The following is a 27,594-nucleotide window of genomic DNA, read 5'->3' on the forward strand; positions in this document are numbered from 1 at the left end:
TGGCTCCCTGCAGCATCGCATCAGACTACCTTATCTGGAAAGTTACTGAGGGGAATATGCTGGCAAACTGCTGATGCTGCCTTAAGCCTTCTTCGGGCGAATGCCCTGCTGGTCAGCTGTGCCCCCCTTGCTCTGGGTAATCTACAGTATGTGCATATCTGTATTGTAATTTTTAAATGCTAAACAAGCCTCGATGTTGCTCACTCCACTGCTAGCTCTGGGGTTTTGGTTCAGGGGATTCTCTTGCCTCCCTGCTACTTCTCTCTGACAGGCCAATCCAATACTACCAGTCTGCCTCTGGTAGGTCACCAATCTTTCCAGTAGTTCCCCTTAGTGACCTCTACTGCAGTTATATTGTCATCCCTTTAGGCCTCCTAAGCTTTCACTATCCTTAACACAAACCCACAGCTTTCTAAAGCTTTAAGTGGGGCATATTATTAGGTCAATGTTGCTCCTTCCCGCATTTGGGCTCTTCCTACCTATGGGCATCCTGGACCGTTTAGTCTTATTACTCCTTGAATCCTAGTAGCCCCTGACTGGCCTGGTTATCGGAGGTTGCTGCACTCTTCACAGACTCCCCCTGGCCGGTTCCTGATTAGCCATACCTTCTTTCCCAGAATAGGTTCACACTGCTGTGATCTGATTTTGATAAAACTTTCAGTGCAATTGAAATAGCACCATTTGGATAAAGCTTGTATATTCTATGGGGCCAAAATTATGTTAAAATCGCACCAGAGTTCAGGACCCTTTTCCAAAATCGCATGATGCAATGCCATTCTGTGCCACTTAAAGCAGAGTTCCGGCCACAAAAACATTTTTTACCTAAAAATACCCCCCTAATCCTAAGCTATTCCCAATTACACTAATACTATTCCCACATTGCAGTAGAGTACAGTAAATGAATATAGATAAAATCTTACCTTTAAAAATTGATTGAAGAGCGCGGCCATCTCCGTTGTGGGCGTCTGAAGCCGCTGTGTCCTTCTTTCTGGTTTCAGCTACCCAGAATGCCGATCGCAATCTCACGCATGCGCAGTAGATTGCGATCGGCAATCAGAGTAGCGGCCGGCCATTCCCATTGTATCCTGGGATTGATGACGCTCATCTCCCAGGACGCAATGCAAAGGAGGAAGTGACATCAGGGGCCGCAGGCGCATAAGGAGGAAGAGGAAGGAAGGTAAGTTTATTTTCATTAAAAACAAGGTAAGTGAAACGAAAAAAAAAAAAATGTATCCAATTCTTTTTCAGGTTTTTTTACTCTACCTGATGCTGCAAAGTTTTTTTTTTTAGGGTGGATCTCTGGTTTAAGTCACACCTGAAATCACATTAGTGTGAACAGAGCCTCAAGATCACCTTTTCCACCCTGGATCCTTTTTGAAAAAAAAAAAAAGCTTGGCTGTTCATTCCCAGATCCTTAAGTAGAGATCCCTCAAAAATTGTTTAGCATAATGTATTGTTGTAATCTTAATGCAGTCACACAGTCGATAGGTGGTGACTTTCTGAGGTTAAAATCTACACAAAGCTCAACAAGTTCTTCTATTTAGTCGGACCTGGTTATTGTATGCTCACGTACCATGCGTTATATCATGAAGGGGGGAGCTGGTAGAGTTTTCCCATACCTTGAAGTATTCGGTTTTTTCACAGGGCTCTCATGGCACATCAGTGCAGGGAAAGTGAATTAAGTTATCTGCCTGTTTTTAAGCAAACCTGTTATGTCCAAAAACAAATATAGATCAGTGCTAAAATCACAATATGGAATCATATAAATCAAATGTGATAGTGCACACACATACCCACTTGCAAATAATTGGATAGGTGAACATGTATAACTTATCCAAAATGGTGATGGGAGAGAAATAAAGCATAATGTGCATAATGCAGTGAGGTAAAACACAATGTGCACAATAAATCCTGGTTAATTAGTGAGCTGAAAATTCCAAAATATGGAAGACAAATAAGTGTAAAGATATGATAAAATATAAAATAGTCCAAAAAATCCCTTAGTAGGTACAAAAATATATGAAGTATAATTATAGTGTATATATTCCTCCTGTGCAAAAGTCCAAAAGAAAGCCTTTTTAAAAGTGCACAATAATCATTCCTCCTGTGTAAGGTGAATCCCAGAAAAAACACCTGGTGGAGCATCAAATACACCTCTGTGAGTGCAATGGCCGCTCACCTCACTGCGGTTAAAATATTTCACACTGGGGTGGTGCGCTTTGTGAGGCGTTGAAACAAATCCTGCAGGCAGCGTCTTTGGAGCACTAAAAAAAGCAGCTCAAAAATGCCCCTCTCCATTTAATGGAATGGGAAGACCCTCAAAATGGTTCTTGAAGCAGTTTTTGAGTCACGTGTCCTTAAAAAAAGTGCACCGCTATTGCCTCAAAAGTGCCTGAAAAGCCCAGCAAAATCGCTCATCGTTTTATGGGCAGTTTTCAAGCGCCTCAGTGTGAAAGGGCTTTAAGATGAATCTTAGGCAGCTTTAGCCATTGTAAAGGCTACAGGTAAATGTAAAATTCTAATCCAAGATAGGAAGGCGTGCAACCAAAATAGGTCCTTGCTAAAACATAGCTTTTGTAAGCACAATTCCTTAAAAAGCAGCAAGAGAAGCTTACATGTTTCAGCAAACCGCTTTAATTGTAGCATCCAAAATTCCGGTGAATCAAATATTATTCTTAGTTGGCTTGGAAATCTGTTCTACTCATTCCCAGTCTGTGGCATAGGGAACTGGAGTCTGATGCTGTGATTCCAAATAGGACCATTTAATATCATGATGTTAATGCATATGCTCTGTTCTCTTTCCAGAGATTCTGTTACTTGTTGATGAGTGCATCTACCTACACATTTATAATGATGTGGGAGTACAGCCACTACCTGCTTTTCATACAGGCCTTATCTTTGTGTCTGCTCGATGGCCTCTCCATGGTCAGGAAAGAGAAGGTAAAGACTGAATTTGTGCAAATATTATTATTTAATATTAGTAATGTGTTCTGATCATACATCACATCTCAGTAGCATAAATCCTAATGCTGGTAAGATGCATAACCCCATAACACTAACCTTGTCCTGGTCGAGTCACTCTGCATGGAGTTTGCATTTCTTCCTTGTACTTGCATGGATTTCTCTGAGTACCACAACTGCATTAACCATTACCATAAGCCTTTTCTACAACATCTTCCTAAAAATTCAATTCAGTGTGCATCCTATTGCAAAATGTATTTCCAGATTTAGATTTCTAAAGCCTTTGCCTTTTCTGTCAGTGTATCTGTTAAATTATATTGTTACTGACAGCAAGCCTAACAGGATGGGAACCCGTTTATGTACACTATAAAAGGGGTGCACCATTAAACAAACATAGCTGAATATAGATTGGGCTACATTCACACTACTTTTTTTTTTTTTTTATTGTGGTGTGCTTTAAGTGTTGTGCATGTTACAAGAGTTCTGATTTCTCCTAATGAAAGGTGTATTTTGCTGGAAACACCACCAAAGCTGCAGTAGACAGTGTTTGCTTTTTAACACACTGCAACAACACAGAGGTGTGAATGCACCCTTTAAGCCTAGTACACACGGGCCGAATGTCGGACGACATTGGCCATTTTAAAAGAAACTGGCTGACATTCAGCCTGTGTGTATGGCTGCCGGCTTCTGTTGAAGGCTCATGACCGAAAACAGTCGGCTGTCCGGCTCCCAATCAGTGCCAATGGCTGAGAGCGCTGACTGGTGTGTTGAGGGGGGATAGCTGTCTCCCTGTCAGAACACAATAGCACAGCATGGGAGATAGCTGTACTAACATTGGATTGTTAGTACAGTGGCTCCGACCTAAGCTAAGAATTTTTTTTTTTTGTTCAACCTGCACAGGAAATTCGGCCTGTGTATACTAGACTTTAATGTAGTCCTGCCACAGTTTTGTATTTTGACATTTGATTTCTTTTCAATTGTGTCTTTCTTAGCTTCATGAAGTTCATAAGATGTACCTGTTCTCGGTGTTCCTGGGATATTTACTACAGTTTGAGAACTCAGCTCTGCTGACATCCCCCCTTCTAAGCCTTGTTGTGGGTTGTATGATTGCCAAAAGCCTCCAGGTACTGCATGGGTGGAATTCAGTTCATATGAGTAGAACATATACCTCTTGTATTGTACTATTTTTTTTTTTTTTTTTAGATAAATGTGTTAAAGAAATCAGCGTTATCTTCTCTATCTGTGTTATTGTTTGAAAACATCATCCGATCATCTTGTAACTTTTGTACTAGTGCTTTTTCCAGCCTTCGGTCTAAAGACCCTCACTTTGCACCTGCTTTTCCAACTGTTTCTCTATGGAGTTTGAAAGCACTCTGATAGACTGTGTGCTTCCTTTATAGCCGGGGTCTCCAAACTTTCTAAACAAAGGGCCAGTTTACTGTCCTTCAGACATTAAGCGGTCCGGACTTTGGACATTGGAAGTTGAAAAGGTCCCGGCGTCTGGAGAAAAAACAATGGCCCATCTTTAGGTGTCAGTGGGAGGAATTGCATCCCTTCCGAAAAGCCATCGGAAAGGAATTGTGTGCAATCATTGGTGTAATGGACGAAATTGTGCCCCATTAATGGTGTTATTGGGTGCCATTGTTGGCGTAGTTGAGAGAAATTGTGCCCCATCATTGGGAGGAATTGTGCCCCATCATTGGTGTCATTGGGAGGAATTGGGCCCCATCATTGGTGTCATTGGGAGGAATTGGGCCCCATCATTGGTGTCATTGGGAGGAATTGTGCCCCATCATTTGGTGTCATTGGGAGGAATTGTGCCTCATCATTGGTGTCATTGGGAGGATTTGTGCCCCATCATTGGGGAACTAAAGTACCGACAGCCTTTGCAGCTGTCGGCTTGTAGTTCTTAATGAACTACCATGGCACTGTTAAGCGCTCTGGTAGTTCATTGTCTCTTCCTGTCAGTGTGTATCTGCCTGACTGTACAAAGTATGAGCAGACAGATAAACAGACAAATCTGCAAGATCAGCAAATCGTAGGTGCAATGCTTTCCAGGCTCCAAGTGAAAAAAATAATAAATGCAAACTTTTTTACCTGCAAAAAGATGTGCATTTATTTATCATTTTACAGGTAAACTTATCCTTTAAACACTTATTAGCCTTTTATGCATTTAGTGAGGATTTTTTGTGCAGAAGTGGCCTATTGCCACTGTGGACCTGACAGAGCCTTTTATTAACAGGGCACCTACTATTTCAGCAGAGGACATGGCTGTCTTAAAGGACCAGTTGTTAAGCGGTTGGAAGCCCTTTCTAGAGCTCTATTCTCGCTGGAGGGCCTTGCCTTCATGTGAAATTAGATGTGACCTTACAATCCCAGATAATGTCAGATTGGTCGTTGTCCCTTTAAAAGAGATCTTCCTTCTGCCGAGGGTGGCCCATTATGGGAGCCTTCCCTCTCATTTCTTGCATGTCAGTTAACTTATACTTTCACTATTTTTTAGGTTGGAGTAAAAAAGGGCACATTCAGAGCGAAAATGATGAAGATTATGTACTTTTACTTGGCATTTACTATTTCTGTATCACTGCATTATTTAATAAGGGTAAGTAGTCTTGTACTGAGAATAGCACTTGTATGACTTGTAGTCTTGTACTGAGAATAGCACTTGTATGACATTTTTCTTACAATGATAACAGCTACACAATAGATAGATAGATAATTGCAACATAGGGGTATAGGTGGGCCCTCAGTGTCCTCACAATACAGAGTCAGCAATTCTGCCTTGAAAATGACAATGTTTGAGTGCCTGCGACCGATGGAGTGGTGAAGAGAAGCCGTATCAGGAGTACTGCTTGCACAGAGTGGAGGAAGCCTGCAGGAGTGAGGAATATGGTAAGTAAAACTGCCATTGGCTTTCACTGCTGTCAATCACACCCAGTGAGCCAATGAGAAGAGAGCGGGGACTCTTCATTGCACAGAGCAGGTAAGTATAATATGTTTTGTTTTTTTAAGAGCCAAACCTTTAATACGACTTAAGAATTTTTCCCGGAGTTCAGCTTAAAAAAAAACAGTCATGACACCTGGTACTTGTCCAAGGTCAGTTACATACCAAGCAGTGAATAAAGAATATAAATGGCAGCTCACCTTAAAAAAAAAAAGGAAAAAAAAAAAACAGGAATAAGTGCTTTTATTATTTCTGTCCTTACTAATTAAATGTTTTTCTAGTATGTTTTCATCAACACCAGGTTCACTGCTTCTCCTACCATTGGGTAGTAATTGTATATGCACTGATGAATAATGAGCCCAATTTAGCTAATTAAAATTGTAAACTAGAGTTATCTACCCAGCTTCTAAATAATTCATATTTGCCTAACATAAGACTGAAAATCTAAAGATTTATATTTTTTTATTAATTTTAAGACTGTAATTCCTCATAAAGAAAACCGGCAACTTTTGAAATCTCTCGAAGTAAAGTTTGGACTGAACATAATCAAGTAAGTAGAACAGAATTTTCTTTATGTTAAACCTAAAGCCAAACAAGGCCAAAATCTTTTTGATAAAAACTTTTTTTTCTCTGATTTTCTAATTAGTTGGGTAGAGTAGAAGAGGTAATTTGGCTCTTATGGACCACAGCAATGTTTACATTTCCCCTAGGGGCCTGTTTATTTGGATGATAACTTTGTCATTTACATAGTATAATAAAGTAACACATACATAGTTTTGGGGACAAACTAGACTTTTTTTGGCAATATTGACTTTCCAAAAAAAAAAAAGAGTATCTTCTAAAATCCACAAAACCTACAAAAATACAAAAAAATTGCCATTTGTTTCAATGGTGTTTGCTTTAATACTGTACCTTTACTATAAATTGTAAATAATATATAAATTAAATCTATTTAAAATGATGTTTATGGTTATAAAACCATAGCAAAGTTATTTACAAATGAAAAAAGGCATTTTTTTTCAATTGATGCAAATTTTTTAACTTGTACTGAAAATATAACAAACAAAACAAATAAAAACAAAAAATTAACAATAAAATATTAATGGTAAAAAAAAAGTAAAACAAATCAGCAGAAAAAGAATCGCTAAAAGGAGAAGGGGGGAAGATGTTATGATTATTTGATTAGCCTTAACTAATGGTTAATAATAAAGGGTTAAATAGTAATACATTAAATACATTAACTTTGCAAAATTGACTCACTCTTCTTTGTAAAAGCACTCGTCAGATTGCGAGCACATCGTCTGTGCACAGCCCTCACCAGATCAACCCACAGATTTTCAATCGGATTCAGGTCTGGGCTCAGACTAAGCCATTCCAAAACTTTAATCTTCTTCTGCTGAAGCCATTCCTTTGTTGATTTGGATGTATGCTTTGGGTCGTTGTCATCCTGAAAGCATTTGTGCTAATATTGACTGGTATTTGGAACTATTCATAATTCCCTCAGGCCCTGTTCCAGCTGATGAAAAAAACAGCCCCAAAGCATGATGCTTCCACCACCATGCGTCACGGTGGGTATGGTGTTGTTTTTGCGCCAAACATATCTTTTGGAATTATGGCCAAAAAGTTCAACCTTGGTTTCATCAGACCATAACACATTCTCCCACATACTTTTAGGAGACTTCAAATGTGTTTTTGCAAAATTTAGCTGGGCTTGAATGTTTTTCTTCGTAGGAAAAGGCTTCAGTCTTGCCATTCTACCCCATAGCCCAGACATATGAAGAATACGTGTTATGGTTGTTGCATGTACCACACAGCCAGTACTTGTCAAGTATTCCTGCAGCTTATTTAATGTTGCTTTAGGCATCTTGGCAGCCTCCCTGATCAGTTTTTTTTTTTTTTTTTTTTTTTGAGGGACGTCCAGTTCTTTGTAATTTCACTATTTTGACTTATTTTCTTCACTTGAAGATGACTGTTTTCACTGTGTTCCATGGTATATCTAATGCCTTGGACTACTATTTAACACGAGTTTGAATGTGGTGGCTTAACACGGCTACATCCCCAGTTATAAGAGGCTGTGCACACTTATGCAACCTGACATTTTAACAGGGGAGTGTAGACCTTTTATATCCACTGTGTGTGTGTGTGTGTGTGTGTGTGTGTGTGTGTGTGTGTGTGTGTGTGTGTGTGTGTATATATATGTATATATATATATATATATATATATATACATTTTGTTATGTTGCAGCCTTATTCCAAAATGATTTAAATGATTTATTTTCCCCGAAATTCTGCAAACAACCCCCCATAATGACAATGTGAAAGAAGTTACTTTGAAATCTTTGCAAATTTATTAAAAATAAAAAAATGTCCCATATACATAAGTATTCACAGCCTTTGCTCAATACTTTGTTGAAGCACCTTTGGCACCAATTACAGCCTCAAGTCTTTTTGAGTATGACGCTACAAGCTTGGCAGTTTCTCCCATTCTTCTTTGCAGGACCTGTCAAGCTTTATCAGGTTGGATGTGGAGCATCGGTGCACAGCCATTTTCAGATCTCTCCAGGGATGTTCAAGTCTGGGCTCTGGCAGGGCCACTCAAGGACATTCACAGAGTTGTCCTGTAGCCACTCCTTTGTTATCTTGGCTGTGTGCTTAGGGTCGTTGTCCTGTTGGAAGATGAACCTTCACCCAGCCTGAGGTCCAGAGCGCTCTGGAGCAGGTTTTCATCAAGGATGTCTCTGTACATTGCTGCATTCATCTTTCCCTCGATCCTGACTAGTCTCCCAGTTCCTGCCACTGAAAAAAAAAAAAAAAAAATATATATATATGTATACGATATTGAATGATCAGTGAGAGTGACTAATGATGCAACTCTATTTAATCTTACTTCAAATATCTTGAACTCTATAACTCGGCAATCTCTGTTTACTCCCTTGTTGTAATTACAGCATTCAATCTAACTGCAATATCACCCTCTAAAACCTGCAGGGTCCCCCTTTAATGATGAACAACTAGAGTCACTGTCCTAGCAAGGCCTTGCGATTCTTCGCCGGCAGTTGGAGCTCTGGTCACTGTAAAAGTGACTTTTGTAATCCACAGAAAAAGAGTAAAGGTGATATCAAGACTACAAGACTCTGGTCCGGCCACATCTGGAGTATGCTGTCCAGTTCTGGGCACCGGTCCGCAGGAAGGATGTGCTGGAACTGGAGAAAGTCCAGAGGAGGGCAACAAAAATAATTAGGGGAATGGAGGACATCGGCTATGAGGAAAGACTACAAGCACTGAACCTATTCTCTCTGGAGAAGAGACGATTGAGGGGGGATATGATATCAATGTACAAATACTGTACTGGCGACCCTAGCATAAGGAACAAACTATTCAGAGAAAGGGAATACAATAAGACACGTGGCCACTCACTAAAACTTGAGGAAAGGCGGTTTAACCTTAAAGTGCGTAAGGGGTTCTTCACTGTAAGAGCGGTAAGGATGTGGAATTCTCTTCCACAAGCAGTCGTATCAGCGGGGAGCATAGATAGTTTCAAAAAACTATTAGATGTACACCTTAAAGACCACAACATACAGGGGTACACAATGTACGGTTAAAAGCAAACACACACGCATCATGGGTTGAACTGGATGGACTTGTGTCTTTTTTCAGCCTCACTAACTATGTAACTATGTAACTATGTAAATATCCAGGGTCTGCTTAAGTGTATATGGTATGTGTGACTTTAAGTATACTTGCGGTTCTCCAATTCACCAGGCACTTCAATATCATGGTAGTGTCCAATAGCGACCATCACAGCCTTTGCAGGGTCCTTCCTCCTTCTCTACTGCGTCACAGACTCTTTCCACGCTCACAGTAGTTAGGCCTTTCTCACTCAGTTCTGCACCGTTCTTGGTCCTCTGGCCTTTAGACAGTGCTGGTAACCTCACCGCGACTCCTGCTGTCTGTCGGATGCACTCTCTCTCTCTTTACCGTCCTCACTCTCCGGACGCTCCGCCCGCTCAGCTCTGTCCTGCTCCTCTCTCAGCACCTCCGCTCTCCACCAGGTCCCCGTAGCCAGAGAGTGTGCATCTGGCCCCGCCCCCAATTTATTTCTCCTCCCATGATCCTCTGCGAATCTCAGCTCCCTGGGAGTGTAGTCCAGCCAGTCCAATATTGCATAGTCTCTGCTCTTCATCCAACTACATCCCCCATAATCCAGTTCACTGCTTTTACAGAAGAAACCTCGCAGTAATTACCCAAGGCTTGAAATATACCACAACACCATATTTTTACCTGGCTTCATTTAAATGAGGAAAATTTTACTTTGAGAGTTTACAGCCACTTTAAGTACTGCAGTCTGGCGCCATTCCACGAGTGTGCACAATTTTAAAGCATGACATGTTTGGTATCTATTTGCTCAGCATAACATCATCTTTCACCTTATACAAAAAAAAATTGGGGTAAGTATTGTTTTGTTTTGTTTTTTAACTCATGAATGTGTTTTGTTTTTCTCCAAAAATCACATCTGTAAAATTGCTGCGCAAATACCGTGTGACATAAAAAATTACAATGACCACCATTTTATTCCCTAGGGTCTCTGCTAAAAATATATTTATATTATGTTTATGGGTTCTGAGTAATTTTCTAGCAATAAAATTATGATTTTTACATTTAGAAAAGGAATGCCAGAATTGACTTGGGTAGCAAATCGTTAAAAAGCTGAGGAAAGCTTTTTTTTTTTTTTTTTTTTTTTTACTCCAGTCAGATCTAAAAGAAAATATGTTTCGGCTGGAGTTTGGACTAATTTGCCAGGTTTTGGTTTGCTCTTGACGGTATTGACATTTTTTGTATCATAGAAACTTCACAGTGAATTGGCTGCTTTGCCAGGATTCCTTCCAGCCACCATCTCAGGATTACCTTTTACGGATCACTCAGTCTTCCTTGTTGCCTTTCTACATCCTTGTCTTGCTCATCTGCCTTTGCTCCATATGCCAGGGAATATTTAAAAGAATTTGGTAAGAAATTCCCTGCTTCAGAAAAAAATCATTTTAAGTGGTTGTAAACTGGTACATATACCAAATGAAGTGACTGGCCTGAGGCGATACACAGAGAAATATAACAAATCCTCCCACATAATATGTACCTGTTCAAAGCCCAGAATATATAAAGATTGTCCGAGAGTTCAAGAGTTAATAAAAAAGGGGACAGAGAGCTGAAGTTACTCTCTGCAGAGCTCAATGAGGAGAGCTCTGACAGCTGATTGGAGGGAAGGGACCCCCCACATACACACACACACACACACACCACACAGGAACAGGGCAGAGACTGTCAATCTGTTAGAGGTTCCTCCCCATCACCATTCTTCTCTTGGTGTCAGGAAAAATTTTCAGTAGCTATTCATGCTGATAGCAGAGGAGTGAAGCAGCAGACAGAAATGGCACTTTGTGCTTTTAACTGAGATAAGTACACACTATATAGGGATATGCTTTGTTTATATTTCATATCTGAAGGTTACAACCATTTTAATTTCATTCATGTGGGTATATTGTGTTGTAGTCGAATGTTTTTTGCATGGTTTTCCTAGAAGAAGTGGTATATATAACATTTAGCACAACTGCATCGCTTGTACATTCAAGACTTTGAAATGAAGTACCCTGCCTTTTACAATGGTCACTAAAACTGTTGACCTGTACAAGCTCTTCTACATTGCTTTAAAGTGCAACTGTGGCCAGACTATTGGCATTTCAATAATTACATGTTTATAATTTGAAACTAGGCTTCATAAGAAGTACCACACTGACTCCTGTAGCTGCTTGCACTCTGGAGCAATTCATACTTAAATTTATTACAGAAACACACAGTTTATCTAATTTTCCTGTTCTCTGTCAGCACTGACTTGGCAGCTCGTCAGCCTTTTCGGCTGGGTTCACACTGTGTGGTGCAGCTTGCAGCAGGGGTCCGGTGTGTCCTTGTTCACCGTTTCAGGTCCAAATTTTTTGCTGAGATCAGACCTGAAATGGACCAGAAGACGCACATGACCCTTCTGCAAATCGCTCCGCAGCCGTTTTAGGGTTGTGTGAACCGGCTCCATTGGGAGCGGGTCACAGTCTCCTGACATGCGAATTGGATGCAGGGAAACCCTCATCCGATTGGCAATAGTGTGAACCCAGCCTAAATCACTAAAAAAAAACAGAGCAGGTACACAGAAAGAAGAGGAGAGCACAGAGATAGAGAGAGTGCTGAGACAGAATGCTAACTACTTCACTGATGTCTTATGAATTTTGGAGGTGAATTTCTCCACAGTGCCTCAAGCAGTAAGGACTTCTTTAAAGCTTACAGTATTTACTGCATATTAGGAATAGGAAAATCCCTAAAAGTTCATAGTCGAACCACAAATCTCTCTTAAAGAGAATCAGTTGGGAAGCCAGAAAAAAAACTCGTAGGCTCCTGCAGTGGCTCTCATTTCAGATCACATTTGAGTTGCAATTGGAACAATTAGTTGATAAAATCTGTCCTTCAGTGATAAATACACGAGCCTAATTAGCTGTGATTTATGATGCTTATTCAGGCAAGACTCAAGGTAGCCATAGATTGATCAAAATTTGGCCGGCTCAGCAGGGACCTGCCAAGATTCTATCCATGTATGGTCAGGCTGATTGTATCCATCACCATTGTATTCTGCCGGCTGGGAAGGCTTCCCGCACCTACACCCCCCCCCCCCCCCCCACTGTCACAACAAACACAGTAGCGCTGTGGGAGGTATTTTCCCATCAACATTGACTGTGTTGATAGGGAAATCAAGCACATTTTCTTTCCTGCCAGCTGTGGTGGAAGGAAAGATAATTGAGTCGTCTATGGGCTGCTTGCGTTTCTTGTGAACTGTTGCTTTAAACTCATCCCAGAGGATTCCAAGTGAATTGTGACCATAATTTTAAAATATATTTAGTGGACATTTTTTACAGTCATAGAGGAGAATCTGCTAAAACTGGAGCAACCAGAATCTGGAGCAGCTGTGCATGGAAACCAATTAGCTTCCAGCTTATCTAAACAAGCTGATTGGTTACTATGCACAGCTGCTCCAATTTCTGTCTACTCCAGTTTTGGTAAAACCCCTGCAAAGTGTGTACTGGATAATATTAGCAGTTCACTGGTTGCTGTTATTCATAGTTTTCCTTGCTTTGAGTTGCTGTACTTTGTTATGATATGCTTTTATGTCCTAAATTCAATATTCTTCTTACAGTGGTGTGCCTGTAAGTGCTCATATCCTTGCTAGGGAAGGACGGATAGGGGAAAGGCCAGAGGTCGTCTACCATGTCATCCAAAGTCTTCTCCTGGGCTCCCTTGCTATGACCTTTGAGGGGTAAGAGTCTCTGAATTTTTGTGTTTGTATTCTGGATGTTATACAGACTGACTGCCTTCACTGTGTATAGGTTCAAAATAAAAAATATCAGATTACATTCAACAGACTTGGTCAATCTGTACTGCTAAAGCATCTGTGGAACCTAAGGCCGCTGTTACAGAGACATGCATCTTTATATTGTAGAATATCTAGAAATAGTTAGTATTATCATGAAATTCTCAAGGTAATATGTGAAGGTTTGCATTTTCAGAGTGAAGTACTTGTGGACGCCTTATGTCTGTGTCATTGCTGCCTTCGGTGTTTGCTCCCCCGAGATGTGGATTACGTTGCTCAGATGGATCCGTGTGAAAACTGTACATCCAGTTCTGATGGTAAGAAATCCACATTAGTCCTAAACTGTACTGGTTTCTTGAAAGACAGCCTCCCTACAGTTCTGCACAACTGAGCCCACCCAGTTTTGTGACAATAGCGAATGATTATTCGCTATTGTCACACTGACTCTCCTCCCAGCCAATCAGGAAGAGGGTTGTGAGACCCCTTTCCCGATTGGCCAAAAGGAGAAGCGATCTTACTGGCCAGTGGCCAGGAAGATAGTGAAAAAACTATCAGCGCAAGACTAAGTGAAATTCAAATGTGTATAAAATGTGCTAGAATAAATCAATATATAAATCCGGCTGCATACACAAATTGTGTCCACACCTCACAACAAAAACATAAAAATCAAAAAACGTGCTGCGCCAGAAGTGCACAAAAATAATTAGTGATTACATGAATCAACAAGTGTTATCAACAAAATATGGTGTCCATCATATGTGCTCTGATGAAACATAAATGTTCATATAAAGTGCTCCAAAGTAATGATTAGTATATCCAGGTGATGACAGGACAGCCTCAATCCCTTGTGAATCAAGCAGGAACCACCAATGTGTGAACTCCCTCCACCAGTAAGATTGGCCTCTCACCTTGGTGAAGGCTGGAGAGGTTACCTGTGATAGTCTGTTTATCCCCTGATATGCTCATGCTGGCCCGTTTGGGTCTGGTATCAAGGTGAGAGGCCAATCTTACTGGTGGAGGGAGTTCACACACTGGTGGTTCCTGCTTGATTCACAAGGGATTGAGGCTGTCCTGTCATCACCTGGATATACTAATCATTACTTTGGAGCACTTTATATGAACATTTATGTTTCATCAGAGCACATATGATGGACACCATATTTTGTTGATAACACTTGTTGATTCATGTAATCACTAATTATTTTTGTGCACTTCTGGCGCAGCACGTTTTTTGATTTTTAGTGGCCAGGAAGAGGCAGAAGAGACACGGCTGGAGGAGGAAAGCAGCTCAGCCATCCAGCACTCCCCGGCTTGGATAGGAGGAAGGAGGAGGTAAGGAGGCAGATCGTTGGGGGGGGGGGAGGAACGTGTGGCCTGCCAACTGACTGATCGAGCCACCGACTGGGGGGGGGGGGCATGCGCATTGGTTTGACCCCCCCCCCAACCCCGAATAACCGAGCACCAGCCACCACTGTTATTGGGGTTGGTTTACTAAAACTGGAAAGATCAAAATCTGGTGCAGCTGTGCATGGTAGCCAGTCATCTTCTAACTTCAGCTTGTTTAATTAAGCTTTGACAAAATGCAGAAAACACTGAAATGCAGAGCTGCACCAGATTTTGTACTCTTCAGTTTTAGTAAATTAACCCCATCGTGTCACATAGGGTCACCCGTTACTCTTACCGGTATGCAGACCAAATCTCAGTTTTGACACATCAACTCTTCCTGTCTTGTTTTATAGGCTTTCATCTTAAGTGCAGCTGTCCCCACGGTGATCGGCTTCAGCTTATGGAGAGAGGTGAGGTCATTTATAGGCCCAAATGTTACTATAAAATCCTGACTTCAGGGGTCAGTGGATTTGACTTTTGCAGTATTGTACATTGTCACCTCCTCACATTTTCAAAATCATTGGCCTTTGGGAAGACAAGCCAAGGCAAGATAGAAGTTTATGGCTTGGTTCACACTGGGCCGACTAAGTCGCCTGACAAGTCGTGCTCCATTCAATGCAATGGAAACGTTCTAAAAGGTTCCTGCAATACTTGGGGGTGACTTCGGAGCAGCTTACATTGACTTCTGTTAAAGAAGTCATTTGCAAGCTGCGCTGAAATCACGCTGTATGCGGCGGCTTCATAGTCGGGTGACTTTGAAGCCGCCCCAGTGTGAACTGAGCCTAAAAGGAGGTAAATATGAAGAAGGCATTTCAATAAAATGTATTGCTGTGTTCTATTATAAATATAATGACATGTTTCAGAACTTTTTTAATTAAAATGTAATTTCATTGACATACCATGATCATGAAACCAGGTATTGGTACTTTTGGCAGTGTGGGCAGGTGCCAAGTCCTGCTAGAAAATGAAATCCGCATCTCCATAAAGCTGGTCAGCAGAGGGAAGCATGAAGTGCTCCAGAATTTCCTAGTAGAGGGCTGCACTGGCTTTGGACTTGATAAAACATAGTGGACCAACACCAGCAGATGACATGGCTCCCCAAATCATCATGGAGTGTGTAAACTACAAACTGGACCTCATGCAACTTGTATTCTGGGATCTTGATTTCCAAATGAAATGCAAATTCTTCCACAGTCCGGATTTGGAGAGCCATGTCATCTGCTGGTGTTGGCCCACTGTGTTGGCTTCAAGCTGTACCTATCTCAGGGAGAAATTGGACACATCTAACTGCACATGAAGTCACTGATGAGGTTGGAAGGAATTGGGCAGGGCTGTTTTCACAATCACACCGGGCTGGCACTTTACACTATTAACAGGAAAGGATACTCCATTTAAAATAAGAAACGCAATAAGAAAACTAGTCATCAGGTAAAATCATCTGTAATAACTGCAGATATTTTGTCGGTTAGGTGGACAGTTAGCATTTATATATAAGAATTGGAAGAACCATTTTAATAAATATGCCTCCTTATTACACATACAGGTTAGTAGATTGTAATAAACAGGCTGTTACCTCACAGTTTGTGTTTTCTTTCAGTTCATACCCAAGATTGTCAGTGAGTTATCAGAACTCGAGGAACACTATGAGTCTGACACTGTGGAGCTCATGAACTGGATAAAGTAAGAGATGATATGATGTTTCTCACAAATGGCAATAGTAAAAGCAACACAGAAAAGGAATGTATTAATAATTATTTAGCACTGTCACCTTTTCTCGCACTGTACAGTCAGCTCTAACTAATACAGATGTATAATGTGTGTCAATAGAAGTGTGCAGAATAAGTATAGCTGTACATGAAAAGCCTACACCGGGTTCATTAAATAAGGAATTCAAAATAATCTATTACAGTAAAACAGATTGTGGGAAGTAGTAAACCAGCGAAGGTGTACCTCTGCAGCATTATTTGCCACATGCTGAGCTTTAAATTAGACCTGAGCTCAAAAAATGGAAATGTGCTATATTATAGGGAACATCTAGAAATGTTAATTGTGCCTAGCCAGTACCCTACAAAATCTACTTTTTGTCTGGAAGTCGTCTCAAAAAAAAAAAAATGCACGTCCTGGTATGTGATGTGCCTAGGCCAGGGGTGTTCAACCTTTTGAAGAGTGAGGTCCTCTAAAAGTAGAACTATAGGTATAAAAATGTTTTCACCATCTGGGTCCCATTGCAGAGATTTCCCTTCACTTTCTGTCCCATAGCCAAAGGAAGGGAGAGGAAATCCCTGCAAGTTGAGGAAATTTCTTGGACCCCCCAGGTCCCATTGGAAGATTTCCGCTTTAATACTTTTCTGGGGACAACCCACAATTTGGGATTTTTTTTTTACTTTTAGCTTTCAGTGATGATGGTAAGCAGGACAAATAGAGGGTGAATCTCTCTAAAGGGGGCACAGACCGCAGTAAAAACCTGAAAAGTGTTCTAATCCTTCTGCACTTTGTCCAAAACTAAAAAAAAGTTTTGCCTTTAGATATAATTTAAGTGATTTGGTAACTGGTCATGGGACACAATGAACTATGGGGTTTTATGGTGCCCAAAGCACAAATGTAAACCAGCCCTTACTGTCTGAGCCCCCTATAAGGCGGCTTTCACAATGATGTGTTGCAGTCACCTGGTTGCTGACCCCAGGCATGCGCTTTCTCAGTTTGAGGTTGCGGGGCCACATCAGAGGGCTCCGAGGTCCACGGGTTGAGCACCCGTGGCCTAGGCACTCCTGTGCCTAGAGCTTCATAGCTGTATGTTTGCTGTGTGGATCTAAGACCTTGCTGCCTCTGATTGCTAGTCTTTGGATATTTAGAATGAGGTATTGCTTCTAGTTCTTTATGCTGGACGTTCTGACAGGGGAATGCAAAGCTCTGCCTCTACCAAGATGGCCACCGCCACCAGATATACAGTGCAGAACAAGGCTTTGTAGGTCAGTAATGGGGAAGGATCAGCTACAGGGAAACAATGGGTAATACTGGTGACTACTCCTTTGCCCTCTGTCTGCCACTTTTAAAGCACAGCTTGCAGAGTTCAGTTTATTTCTTAAAAAAAAAAAAAAAAAAAAAACATCATGTTTATATCATAACTCAAAGAGTTCCAATGTACTCCTGTTGATTGAATAGAACTAGCTGCTTTGTGAATTCACTTCAGAGGTAATGTATGACCCTGCACTCACGCTTTTATGCAGTAGTTATAAGTGTTCCTGCTTACGATTTTGGTTGAGCAATTTGCATGTGATTTGGCTTGTCATATGGCCAGTCCATTCAAGTGAATGGGTAGCCCTGTGCTTTGGAAAGGCGTGGTTTACCACGTGATCCTGTTGTGTGACAATTTCTGCAGAAATTCCACCGCACACATTCCTGTGGAAATGGCTGTTTTTGTAAGTGGGTGCTGAAGTGACCACCGTCTGGAACCATGAATAGTCAGAGAAAGTAATGTCACCAGCACACCAAGATCTCCAAAATGGGTCTAAAGCTTTAATCAGCAATCACATCATTACAGCACAAAGCAACATTTCAGAACCACGCAGAACCCCTTCATCCGGCATGTAACATGCCGGATGAAGGGTTCTTGCATGGAGTGGAAACGTTGTTTTCTGCCGTAGCGATGTGATTGCTGATTAAAGCTTTAGACCCATTTTGGAGATCTTGGTGTTCTGGTGATGTTACTCTCTCTGACATTTTTGGCAGAATTGCATCGCTTTTGGGGTGGCAATAAAGACTAACGAAACCCAAACACACATCACGTGTTGTGCAGCGATTGGCTTGCCACACAATTTGGAATTGCGGGCAGAATAGAAGCGATTCTGACCATAATTCCAAATTGGGAAGTGTGACTGGTGCCAAAGTCCATGAAAGTAACAGTAATGGTAGAGCTGACAGCAACACTATTTTTAGGACTTTGGTATCCTATAAAGGGCACCACAGAGCTTAGATTTTTAAATGTATTCTTCCTTCCTTTAGATACTGTGTTCATTTCTGTATAATTAAAAGTCAATTTCACCCTACACTGACAGTATAATTTTAATGAGATTTGTTAAACACATATTACAACATTTTGCGAGATCTGCTGATTGTGAAAGTCCCACTCTAGCCTTTCTGGGGAGATTTTCTTCATTTAGACTTAATTCTATTTTGGGCAAAACATAAAAGCCACAACCCCACCCTCTTCTGTTTGTCTCCCATCAGCTTTAACACCCTAATAACTCCACCAACGCTGAATGAACACTTTTTTTTTTTTTTCTTTTGTATACGATTTGGAACAACTAACTTTTAACAAATAAGTAAGACATTTCTTTTGGACGTTCCCATAATTATTTTTAGGACATTTATCCTTATATTGACTTTATTTATAGGTCTTTAAGACAAACATGTATGTTTAAACATTTATATCTACACATATCAAAGGTTCAAAAGAAGTTTTGTAGAATGCGCCTTGTGTACTAAACATTAATTATTCAATATTTAGTACACAATGCTTAGTCATCAGCAGCTGTGCTGATCTTTGTTCCATAAATATTACAGGTTTTACTGCATTGAAATGAGTCAGAGTAGCAAAAAATTTCTGCTCAACCATGACCAGATATTCCAGAGCTAAAGCTTGTTTGCTGAAGGTGACTGTTTTAGGTGTAGTGTGTTAGGCCCCTTTCACATGGGCGATCCGAGCCGCCTGTCAGTTTTTCAGGCGGACCTGATCAGATGCCCCATGCATCCCTATGGAGCAGCGGATGTCAGCGGAGACATCTCCGCTGACACCCGCTGCTATCCGATTCCGATCCTGTCCGTGAAATCCGGACGGATGGAAACCCTATTTTCCATCTCTCCGGAGGATCGGATGGGATCGGATGAGAACGGACAGGCGGTCCGTTCTCATCCGATCTCCCATAGAGGAGAGCGGGGATCTGACAGCTCCATCTCTGCACACAGAGCGGAGACGGAGCTGTCATCCGCCTGCTCAGCAGGGATCGGTAGATAATATTGTTAAAGGTTAAGTTGACCATTAAAAAAAAAAAAAATGTACACAAATTTGTAGGGAAGAAAGTGCATTTATTATTTTTTCCCCAAAGGAGCCTGCAGATGAATGCATCCACAATCAGTAGATCGCAGGTGCATTGCTAGGCTCCTGCAGACTCTTCCTCCAGCTCTCTGTCCATACCAAGGTATAGGCTTTCAGTTGGAGAGCTGAAGGAAATGTCAATGGGCTAGTTTGGTGATTACAGCACTCATGTTCTATGAAGAACTGCCGCGGAGGCGGATGGGATTAGTAGTTTGATTGTTCACAGATCTTTGTGAATGGGACAATGTGCCGATTTAAAAAATGACAGCTGCTGTGGGGGGAGAAGAACCCATGCACGCCGTCAGAAAGGGGGAATAGTTTGGGGGTGTAACATGGTGTAAATAGTGGGGATAGCCTCTGAAAGGAAGTAAAACCACCACAATAAAATGTTTTTGGCCCCAAGGAGCATAGCATGGCAGACTTACCATGCATGTGATCCCTTGCAGCACTACAGTGTTGGCACTTCCCTCCGTCGACAGCGCTTCCATTTTCTCTCGACATTCTTCTGAGTTTGAAACCTTCAGCCCCTTGATTGGCCAAGCTGAGTTCGATGAAATTCCTGTACATGGAAGTTACCTTGTCTCGGCTGAAGCTGTACACTGAGCTTTGGATGGGCCTATAGACACTGATAGGCAGGGAGAAGCAACTATAACAAAGGAGACATGCAGAGTCTATGATGTCATAAAAATTCTACCTGCCATCCTTTTTTTTTTTTTTTTTTTTTTTTTTTTTTTTAATTGGACTCTACTTCTGCTTTCATCACCTTGTTACCAGCCACATTGGGCTTTTCAGCTTTCAACCTTGTCTTTAATCACCATCTTAAGATTGTATGTAAACCCTAACAAAAATGCTATTTCCTTTTTATTCTGTTAAATATATAATTGAAAATGTTTTATCAAATCTGTTTGATAAGGGCCAAAAAATGATCCATCTGTAAATCCGGTATTGTCCTATTCAATCTGCCGCCTTATCTGAAGCGGGTGGCCAGTTTGCCTCTGTGAACTGCAAAACACCCCCATATGTTATGGAGAGGAGAAGGCGCTCTGTAGTCTTTAGGCCTCATGCACACTGGGTGTTTTTTCAGCCGTTCCTAGGGGCGTCTGGCTTTTTTTTTTTCCTGCCTCTTAACATCCATTCATCTTAGCCTATGTGTCCATGCACACATAGCCTTTTAGAGGAGTTTAGAGGCAGGAAGGAAAACCCACTGCTAGTGCATCCAGGGCAGCATAATTTTGCCAGAAAATCACTTGATGTTTTCTAAACGCGTGCAAACGCGTCTAACCGTCCGTTAATGCTAGGCATGTTTAGCGCTTGAGCATTAATTCATTTCATTGACCAGAATAAATTTACAAATTATCCAGATGCTTGACATGGCTAGACACACCTAAACATGTTACACACTTTTGCAAGTGTTTTTTCTGCCAAAATGCCCCTGCCAGGAGGAAAGATTTTTAGGGGAGATAGAAAAACATCCAGTGTGCATGAGGGTTTACACACTCCCTGCTCAAGGGTGACAGCGCTGCTCCCTTATAGATATCGCACAATGAGTGAATATTGTCACCCTAGGTGAAGAAGCCTGAAAACAAAAACAATGCAGCAACCACATCTAAAGACTGATCAGCTGCAATATATTACATTTTGTTCTTGGGTTTAGATACACTGTAAGACAAACTAAGTATGGCCTAATAAGAGGATACATACGCTATCCTGCTGCAGGCCCACCTATGAAGGATATCCAAGACTAAAGGTTCAGATTCTAGCTTAAACCCTTGTGTGACTGCTCTGTAAAGATGACCTGTCAAGAAAGAAATCTGTAGGCTGCTGATCTCTCCTTTGGGAAAATTTTAGTGGCCTGGCTATCATGCTGATGCAGTGGCTTAGTGCTTCATTCACTAACCCAAACAAATATACATGAGAAATTTACAGTAGATGCATGCTTGGTCCAGGTCAAAGACTCATAAAGTATTGAAGTCACACATCAAACGATGGAGCATGGGTACTGACGGAGTGGATAGGTGGTGTGGAAGCATGACTGTCTCCATGAGCCCTACTTTTTTTTCACTGTATCACAGCAAGTGCAATAGGATTTCCTGTTTGTACTTTTATTTATTTTTGCTTTAGGATGATGCTACTGACAATTAATGCCACACTAATGAGAGGATTCTGTCATGTATAAAACAATAAATAATGTAGCAATTTTAATGTCATTTTGCTTGCAGAGGCCAGGCTCCTTTGGCTGCAGTTTTTGCTGGGAGTCCTCAGCTGATGGGTGCCATAAAACTCTGTACTGGATGGATGGTGACAAGTTTACCTGTGTACAATGACGAAGAACTAATGAAGAGGAATGAACATGTAATGTATACAATTCCTTTACTTTACTGTTCAGGAATTGAGCAGCCACAGACCTGTAAGAGCCTGCAGTGGTGAACACACACTGAGGCTGGGTTAAGCCTGAGATGATGTCCCTGTAGTCAGAAATTTGGAGCCCTCTGCTCATTGTTGTTGTGCATTGGGAGCGTTTCAGTAGCTCACCTGCATGCTACTGTCTCGAGAATTTGAAATTAAAGTGGTTCTCAAGATTTAAGGTTTTTTTACCTTAATGCAGTCCAATCTCGATCCAGCACTTTGCCTAAGAGCAGTGAAGCTCTCCGCTCGCTTCCTCCTCACAGGAAAGCGAGGAAGCAGTGGGAGCCATTGGCTCCTGTTGCCTTCAATCAAATCTTGTGACGAGAAACTGGGGGGCGAAGAAAATACGTGCTGTCTGTGTCTATGGATGTAGGCAGCATGGCTCGGGATTGAGCCTGCACAATCGGAACATTTGCTGAAGAGGAGGAGCCAGCAATGTCAGCGAGGGACCCCAGAAGAGGTCCAGGTTTAAAAACTTTAGAATCATTTTAAGTACAATTTTTTTACTTCTGAAAACTTATTTTTTCATTGACACTTTCACTGCAGGGGGGGTGTCTTAAAAATGTTGCAAAGCCTTTCTAAATGATAGTACAGTCTGGAACACAGTGCATTGTCAGAGTGCCTGGCCTGTACTAAGTGTTCTTACTGGAGTCATTCAGCAATATACAATACATAGATTATATCGTTATATATAGTTTATGTAAATAAAGGGAGATTTGGTGCTTGCTTGGCATAAAACATGTATAAGATAATATTCCTCTTCATCATTGAATAAACACAATTTGCGTTCATGTTAATGTCTCTTTAAAAACATTCCTTTAATGGGCCACAAGAGGGAGCCAGATCAACAGTTGATGAATGAGGAACTCATTTATTTGTCATGTTGCTCTCACAGCTGTTTGTAGCATATGTACTATACTTTTTGTCTTGCAGGTTTATCAGATCTATAGCATGAGGTCAGCAGAAGACATCTACAAGATCTTAACCTCTTATAAAGCAAACTATGTGGTGATCGAAGATTCAATCTGTAATGAGGTATCTGGAATGAAGGGCTGCAGAGTAAAGGATTTGCTTGATATTGCAAATGGTCATGTAAGTTTACCTTTCCATCAAACAGTTTCACCAACATAATGTAGCAGGTGATCTGCAAAGGTTGCCATAACAGTTATGCCCCGTACACACGCGTCGATAGTTGGCCGTGAATTTTCGGCCAACGTCCGATCGGCCGATTTTCGGCTTGTTAGTATGATGCTTTCGACAACAGACACCGACTTTTCAGCCGAATAAAATCTGGTGTGCAGGCTATAAAATTTTTTTTGGCCGGCAACACAATGGCCGATTTTCCATCAGTCAGTACAGATTTCGGCAGACAAAAATCTGATGAGCAAGACTGGGCATGCTCAGAGAAGAAAAAACACACGGAAAGTAAACAAGAACATGACATCACTTCTGAAGTAGATTTTTGTTGGCCGAGAAAATTTGTGTGCAGTCTAGACACATTCCAACCAACACAACAACACTGGACAAAAGTCGGACGATCGGTCGGCCGATAATCGTTGCCTGTGTACGAGGCATTAGTGTTGGTTTGATTTAAGCCCTTTTTATATATTTCTGACTCCGCTCCCTGTAAACGTCTAACTGATCAGCAAGGATTCCAATGTCTAATGACCAGCTGGGATTCCCAGCTGTGCTTGATGACATCACTGGCTTATGAAACAGATTGACTATGACTCCTTACAATTGTTCAATGATTCATTCATCATTGCATGTTAGTACTTGCAGTGGGGCTTCCATATATGTAGTTAAAGACCAGTTGGTTACATGCATAGTTTGATTGGCTTGTGATCTCAGGGGCGGAATAGCATGCTTTGTTTGATGTTCATGATTTCCAAAACATTCCTGCTGTCGGAGGTGACCCACAGACTTCAGTTGTCTGACACTTGCTAAAGGCAAAGCTACAAGCATTCAAGATCGGTAAGTGATTACTGTCTGACATAAACTTGCTGGTCCTCCCAAAATGGAAGTTTGAGTTTTAGATTGGGATAAGTAGGACAGAGTCATAGCCAGGAAACTAGCATTTTCAGAAGGTCAGCAACAACTGCTTTCATATTTATCATCACTGCCTTTTTTTTTTTTTTTTTTATCTTTCCACACCCATAGAGGAGAGAGAGAGCTGTTTAGTGATTCAAGCTACCCATAGATATTAGAGAACAGTTGGATGTTAAGGTGACATCCGGTGGCCAAAAGCCGATACCCTGACCATGCATATTTATAGATATGGTACATCCAACACTAGATCACCTCAGTGGGAAAGTAATTAATAATAATAATCTGAAATGATCAGGCGCACAGCCAGTTGCTGCATCGGTGTATTCTTAGCCTGGAATTCTTAGCATGCTTTGCTTGTTCATATGGACATTCTTGTTGTTAACTTACTCGAAGGTGCAAAGGTCTAATAGAGAATAAAAGCCGTTATCTGAAGAGGTGGACAGACCTATCTAAGGGGAAAAACATCTCTGAGATGCCTTTTCAGTCCTACACGAAAATGTGGCAGCACATTCAGGATCAGTGGCCAGTTGGAATCACAAATGCCCCACTGTTGGTGGTCTGTGTAAGTAATAAAACCCCCTGCCCTAGTAAGGCCCCCCCAGCATTGATATCCATGAGAGTAGTAAAAGCCTCCCTAGTGGTGTCAGTAAGAGTAGTTACATCATTATTTAGTAATTTACTAAAACTGGAGCACTTAGAATCTGGTGCAGCTGTGCATGGTAGCCAATCAGCTTCTTACTTCAGCTTGTTCAATTAAGCCTTCGCAATAATCCCTGGAAGATGATTGGTTTATACGCAGAGTTGAGCCAGATTTTGCACACTCCAGTTTTAGTAAACAACCCCCATTGTGTCATGTCTGTATAATGTGTGTTGAAATGGCCCACTTTTTTTCTTCATCAAAAGACCAGGTGACAATGCTGGAACATAATTATTAGGGTAAGAACATTGTCACCTATGCAAAGAGCAGGATCACAAGGTGGTGTTATTTTTTTTTTTTTTAGTTTTTGAACAGTACAAATGTAAAAAGGGCGTACAAGACATCAGTTACAAAGAACAGGTATTATACCACTAAAGCGCATAATTGTAGAAAGTCCAAATGCGTATGGACAGCCTAGGGATAGGCTGGACCCAGTATTTACAGGAAAGCATATGCCAATCAGAACAGCACAAAGGTTCAGTAAAGCAAGCAAAACTGTGCCTAGATCAGATGAAAAACCATTGTACAGAATAAAGCAAGGTAGGTTATGTTTTACAGTCCATATGCCTATGAAGAGAAAAACACATTCAAAAACAGGGGAAAAAAAACCAAAGTGGGAAACAAATCTGCAGATCTAAGTCCGAGAAGGCAAGTGCATGAGTATATCAGAAATGCCAATCCAGGTAATTACAACTAAAGCTGCCACTTGTGATATAGGTAACTACTCAGGCATCTGGTATCTCAGTGAAGTAGTACATCCAACCCGTCCACACATCTCTAAATTTGTCCTGTTGATTTTAAACTGTGTATCCATCGTTCTGCACCTATTATAGTATCCATCTATCTTTTCCAGTCACTTAGTGAAGGGCATTTACTCTATTTCCAAGACCTGGGAATCAAAGATTTTTCTGCATTCAGCAAGTGGGGGGTGACAATTTCCTTGTATGACTTTAGGGAAGAGGGGGCACCATGGAACAGAAAGTGTTGAAGGGTCGTTTTCTTAATCCATGGAGTAATTAATTTCCCAAAAGGCTCTAGTCTTAGGGGAAAACCACCATAGGTGGAGGAACGTGCCTCAGTCACAGCCCCTGCAGCATCAGGCATCAGATGTTGCAAACATCTGAGCCAGGTTGGAGGGGGTTTTATACCACCTGGTAAGAAATGTATACGACAACTCTTGGATACATGTACAAATGGAGGATGTATGAGTAAATTTAAAGTGGAGCTCCACCCAAAAGGGGAAGCTTCGCTTGTTTGCTTCCTCCCCTCAGCTGCTACATTTGACACCTTTTGATGGAGGAGGGGGGAGAGGATATCTGTCAAAACCAGGTACCCACTTCTACTTCTGGGTAAGATCGCTGCAATCATGGTGCAGCGATCCACTTAATTTATGGCCCCTCCTCCTTCCCCCTCACTACCTTCTAGGAGACCCACAGGTCCCCAGAAGACAGCATGACCACTCAGAAAACGCAGCGTGACTCGCACATGCGCAGTAGAAAACAGGAAACTTCTTGTTTCCCCTTATGTGAAGATGCTGGCACCTGCACCTGGAGCCGATGACAGATCGGCTTGGGGTGCCGACATCGCCAGCTTCCTGGACAGGTAAGTGTTCTTATATTAAATGTCAGCAGCTACAGTATTTGTAGCTGCTGACTTTTATTTTTTTTTTCTTCAGGATAGAACGCTCTCTTTATTGATTCTCGGAATCTGATAGGGAGTCACAAGGTATTATTTTAATTGATGTTCTAATTTTAAAAATAGTGAAAATATTTATAACGATACATTAGCATGTTAAAGCTTTTGTGATATTTTAATGATTGGGATTACTGTAAATCTAATTCAACTTCTGCCTGCATATGGACAGTTCTGGCTTCCTTGCAGTAATTAAGCACATGTTGGCCATTTGCATATTTATAAATGTCTTTAGGTAATTCTTTGTGTACCTGATGAATAATTCTGACAACCTGTTCTTCCCAATGACAGGTGGTGAACGAGGATGGGGATATTTATGCCTACTCAAAATATGGACGCTTCTGCAATGAAATCAAAATGAATTATTCTCCGTATGTGAATTACTTCACCAGAGTGTTCTGGAACAGGTCCTATTTTGTATATAAAATCAACACTCTTATATCTTTTCAGTACTGACAATCATGAGGATTTATGATATCGGTGACCATCATTTGAGACTTTTTGATGCATCACGGTTCTTCTTCCAAGGCCCTCATGGGTGTGTGTGTCTATCAAAGCACTTGGGTCTTGCTTCCATGGCTCCATCTAATGTGTGTAGTATTGGCTGTTTGTACTGTGGGCTTGGGGATAAAAATCAAGAGCATTCTGATGAGACAGTGTGAATGTTTTATCATTGAGATGTATGTATTCTTTGTTTTGAAATATGCAAACTGATAAATATTTTATTTTGTTTTAATATGTGTGTTGTATAAAACTAGTTTCCTGTTTAAAATGTTAACAAATTTTGGCTCTCCGGAGAGATGGTATATTACTGAGTGCACCAATAGAGATTAACCTGTCAGGATCACTTTAAATTTGGGTTCCATATCATGATGCCTTCTTTTTTGTTTGGAAATATTCTGTGTCCGCTCTGCTTCCCCCTCCTCCTCCTTCCTACAGTGGAGTTTTATATCTTCTGTTGC

The 27,594-nt window shown here is 41.1% G+C and overlaps 1 protein-coding gene across 1 annotated transcript in view; it reads left to right on the top strand.

Annotated features, from left to right (window-relative positions):
* Nucleotides 1-27,368, top strand: part of DPY19L4 (dpy-19 like 4) — a 67,507-nt gene extending 40,139 nt beyond the window's left edge. The window contains exons 8-19 of the mRNA XM_082259625.1: nucleotides 2,806-2,940; nucleotides 3,954-4,085; nucleotides 5,465-5,563; nucleotides 6,382-6,455; nucleotides 10,750-10,908; nucleotides 13,134-13,253; nucleotides 13,504-13,624; nucleotides 15,047-15,103; nucleotides 16,291-16,373; nucleotides 22,008-22,140; nucleotides 23,128-23,286; nucleotides 26,924-27,368. Coding sequence (XP_082115751.1) covers nucleotides 2,806-2,940; nucleotides 3,954-4,085; nucleotides 5,465-5,563; nucleotides 6,382-6,455; nucleotides 10,750-10,908; nucleotides 13,134-13,253; nucleotides 13,504-13,624; nucleotides 15,047-15,103; nucleotides 16,291-16,373; nucleotides 22,008-22,140; nucleotides 23,128-23,286; nucleotides 26,924-27,088 — 1,437 coding nt within the window. The 3' untranslated portion in view covers nucleotides 27,089-27,368. The remainder of the gene's footprint in view (nucleotides 1-2,805; nucleotides 2,941-3,953; nucleotides 4,086-5,464; nucleotides 5,564-6,381; nucleotides 6,456-10,749; nucleotides 10,909-13,133; nucleotides 13,254-13,503; nucleotides 13,625-15,046; nucleotides 15,104-16,290; nucleotides 16,374-22,007; nucleotides 22,141-23,127; nucleotides 23,287-26,923) is intronic.
* Nucleotides 27,369-27,594: the final 226 nt, after the last annotated feature.

This window comes from Pelophylax lessonae (genome assembly GCF_965119305.1).
Source record: "Pelophylax lessonae genome assembly, chromosome: 5".
Classification (NCBI taxonomy): domain Eukaryota; kingdom Metazoa; phylum Chordata; class Amphibia; order Anura; family Ranidae; genus Pelophylax; species Pelophylax lessonae.